This window comes from Durio zibethinus, chromosome 13 (genome assembly GCF_047325235.1).
Source record: "Durio zibethinus cultivar Kanyao isolate XHJ-2024 chromosome 13, ASM4732523v1, whole genome shotgun sequence".
Taxonomy (NCBI): Eukaryota; Viridiplantae; Streptophyta; class Magnoliopsida; order Malvales; family Malvaceae; genus Durio; species Durio zibethinus.
The window spans coordinates 5,603,231-5,607,573 of NC_143174.1; the positions used below are offsets into that span (position 1 = coordinate 5,603,231).

Sequence of the window (4,343 nt, forward strand, 5' to 3'; positions counted from 1 at the left end):
TCCAATTTATAAATACTGCGTTGCCCTTCATTTTAATGTACCAACCACACATCCAAGTTTGATTGAGGGAAAAAGGCTTTGCTCTCCAATGGGATCATCAGAAGAAAACCAATTTCATGGCAAATATGCAGGGCAAGATCAAGAAAGCTTCGCATATGCCTTCGAGATCGTCATCTCTTGTGTGCTGCCGATGTCAATGCATGCAGCAATTCAGCTTGACATTTTTGAGCTCATAGCCAAAGCTGGTCCAGATGCCAAGCTCTCCCCAAAGGAGCTAGCAGCCCAGTTACCTACCAAGAATCCAGAGGCATCCTCTATGCTGGACCGCATACTTAGAGTTTTGGCCAGCCATGGTATTGTTGGTTGCTCTTTGGCTGATGATGATGAGGGTAATCCACAGAGGCTCTATAGTTTAACGCCTGTGTCCAAATTCTTTGTTCAAAATGAAGATGGGGTTTCATTAGGCCCCTTGATGAACTTGATTCAGGACAAGGTGTACCTTGATAGTTGGTGGGTTTCTTCCCTCTCTCTTCCTCTGTGTGTGTCTTTAATTGTTCTTTTTTTTTTTTTTTACTATGGGAGCCATTGTTCTCAGTCATCACTACTTTTGATCCCTGTTCTTGTCTAGCTTGTTGGAACTTTATATTTGGCAGAGTCAGTTGAGAGTTGGAATATTTGTTCAAATATAAGCAGCAAAAATTCTTTTTCTTTTGTTTGGCCAGAAATAGGAAGCTGAAATTCTGTATGTTTTGATTTTTCATCGATTAATATGTGCATACTTTCATGTACAGTCAATTATCAAATAGACCAGTAATAAGAAACAGGAAAATGATCGATCTCCCCTACGCCCCCCTTCCACTCTCTTTCCCTTTCCCTCCTAGATCTCTTTTTTTTTTTTTTTTTAATTTTTACAAGTTTTTTGAATTTTTTTGAAAAAGATTTATTTATCTTCTATTTTCCATTTTTTATTTTCATTTCAAGAATGAAAATAAAAACAAATTACATTACTAACTTTTTTTTTTGACAATTAATGCTTTATTATTGATTAAGAAAATCACTTCAATTCAGATTTTAAAAAAGTTACTTCATAAGTTAATTTGATTTTAAGAATAAAAATTCAAATATTTAACTGTGAATTTTTATTCTTTTGATATTTAATTAATAGAACTCAGAAGTAGTATAATTCAAATGTATTTTGCCATGTAAAATTATTTATATACTCAAAGCATGGTTGATTCTAATATGTAAATATATAATTTGTTTATTATGAATGAAACTATTTCCTCTGATAGTAACATTAGAAAAGAGGCTAAAGGTTTTGTTAATTAGTTCAACTAATTCTAGTGGCTTGGTTGCTTTAATTTTTTTCAACTCAAAATCAATTGATCAATTTGCCTAAGTCCCATTTGACCTCACGTCATATAGGTCTTATACCTAACAAATTCCTGCATGGTAATCCACTGGTAGGTCGCAGCTGAAGGATGCAATTCTTGAAGGAGGAGTTCCATTTGACAGGGTCCATGGAACAAACGCATTTGAATATCCTGGCAGGGACCCAAGGTACAATCAAGTTTTTAATACTGCCATGATCAATCACACGACTATAGTTCTGAAGAAGATCCTGGAAAGCTACAAGGGTTTTGAGCAGCTCAACCGTGTGGTTGATGTTGGCGGTGGTCTTGGAGTCATCCTTAGCATTATCACCTCCAAGTATCCCTCTATTAAGGGAATTAATTTTGACTTGCCTCATGTTATACAACATGCTCCGGCCTACCCTGGTAACGTCTTGGTTTCTGCATTTTGGATTTTCAGTTACTCTGGTATCATCTGTTTGCACACTAACAAGATAATCGACATAATTACAGGCGTTGAAAATGTAGGAGGAGATATGTTTGAAAGTGTTCCGAAAGGAGATGCAATTTTTATGAAAGTAAGATATATCTTTTGCAATCCCTTGATTAAGAGTGCAAACAGTGGCGGATCTTGATAGTCGATTTTGAGGGGACTAACTGATATTACAGTGAATTTAAATTTTATTTATAAAATATATCTTATTATATTAATATATATATATATATATATATATACAAGCAATGTACTAGCAAAATATACATGTTTTCAAAATTATAAATTTTATTGATTTATAAAATCAATATATAAAGAAACATAATAAATTAAATAAATAGTCTTATTTAAATTGTGAATCATTTTTACAATTTTGAGTATTTAAAAAAAAGTATAAGTAAATTAATTGTTAAACAATATATATATTTTTTATCAAAATAAGAAAAATAAACTATATAATTAAAAGAATAAAGTTTGAAACTTTAAGATTAGAAGTTAGGGTGTTTTTTTAACCTTATAAATAAGGTGATTTCAATTTGACTTTTGTGTTAAAAAAATTGCATGACAGAAATAAAAAAAAATCTATGATAAAATTAAATGTGAAGAATTACATGGAAAAGTGGAATTGTAATCAATTAAAAAGGTGTAAAAAATTATGTTTGATACTTGATTGAAGATTTTTAATTTATTTGAATAATTAGAAAGTTAATTTGACTTTTATTAAATTTATTTACTATGATTTAATCTTGTGATAATTTTTTTAATTTTAAAAATTTGTACATAATAATTTATTGATAAATAAATAGATAAATAATAATATGATTTTAATATATCTGAATTTCAATGAATAAATCTAAATTATAAAATGACATAAAAATAAATAAAATTAATGACTTTAATTTGAGGGGGCCATTTAATTTTATCATAACTATTAGAACTTAAAAAGTTTAAGGGGGGTGGGGGTAAAGCCCCCTCAAGCCAGTTTTACCGTTCGCCTATAAATGCAAATGAACAAAACCTTTGATGAAAATTTTGAAAATAAACTCAAAATTTTCACTTATTTATGTTCGTTTATTAAATTTAACAAATAATCACGAATAATATTTTAAAATTTATTAATTAAACAAATAGATTATGAATATTGTAAAGTTTGTTCACTTTTAATTTTTTTAAACTAAAAAAATATTTATCAAACAATTCGAGAATAGATTTAATTTTTATTTATTTATTAATCTAACAAATGATTACTAACAACATCTTAAAATTTGTTAATTAAACAAGCAGATAAAAAATATAACAAAATTCATTTAATTATATTCTATTCATTTACACTTGTAACCGTAATCTGCACCTCTAAGTTACATATTCAATCATCTCTCATCAGTAATTGTTTTATTAGTCTCTTTTTACTTAATGCATTGTATTTTTTATTTTAGCTATTTGCCTTTTACCATCAAAAGTTGTTAATAGCAGATAACAGATAAATTAATGATATGAGTTGCAAAATTTATAGTGGATTCTTCATGATTGGAGCGATGATCATTGTTTGAAGCTGTTGAAGAATTGTTACAATGCCATTCCGGATGACGGAAAGGTTATAGTGGTTGATGCTGTCCTCCCGATTGTGCCCGAGACTAATGTTTATGCGAGATGCATTTTACAGACGGATGTGGTTATGATGACTCAAGATCCAGGAGGGAAGGAACGGACCAAACCAGAATTCGAAGCCCTGGCAACCAAAGCTGGATTCAGTGGTGTCAGATATGAGTGTTTTGTTTATAACTTCTGGGTCATGGAGTTCTTCAAGTAGTTAGACTTTATATCATTGATGAAATTTGTTCTTGATCAGCTGGAAATGTAGCAAAACGATGGAAAAGAATAAAGTGGATGCTTGTTGTTCTATTACCATACTTTCTTTTGTTGAATATAGTATTTCATCTTAACTATATATATAGATATAGAAGTGGCAAAAGGATCTAGACTCGAATCTATTTCAAAGTTTGGATAATTTTGAATTTCAGTTATTTGGTTTTGATTAATTTTTTCAAGTTTGTGTCATTTTTGTTTATGTTAATTTTAAATTATAATTTTGAGTTGTCCTTTTGTTTTTCAATTATTTTAAATTTCAATTATTTAAATTTAGATTTTTTTTACTTTAAATTTTGATTTTTTAATTAATTCAAATTAAATTTGAGTTCGAGTTAATTTTTAAATTTAAATTTATTTTGTCACTTTTAATTTTATATAATAACGATTTTTTTATATTTCATATTGCTTGAATTTAAATTTTGATTATAAAAATTTTGAATTAAATTTTAAGTTCAAAACTCTATCAAATGTTGATATATAAAAGTGTTTTATAAATAAAATAAAATAAAAGTAAAAACTAAGGGAGGATTGACCGATCGGAGGCCTATTTGATTGGCCCTCAGGCAAACTAGATCCGTCGCCAACGAACCATACCCCGTCATTCCATTTTGTACTTTCTTTTCTCTTTC

General features: G+C 29.1%; 1 protein-coding gene across 1 annotated transcript; it reads left to right on the forward strand.

Moving 5' to 3' along the window:
- LOC149515271 (isoflavone 3'-O-methyltransferase 4-like) lies at positions 1-3,750 on the forward strand. The gene is made up of 4 exons (XM_089742803.1): positions 1-510; positions 1,468-1,778; positions 1,866-1,930; positions 3,359-3,750. The coding sequence occupies exons 1-4, from the start codon at positions 89-91 to the stop codon at positions 3,653-3,655; spliced, it is 1,095 nt and encodes a 364-aa protein (XP_089598929.1). The 5' UTR covers positions 1-88; the 3' UTR covers positions 3,656-3,750.
- Positions 3,751-4,343: the final 593 nt, after the last annotated feature.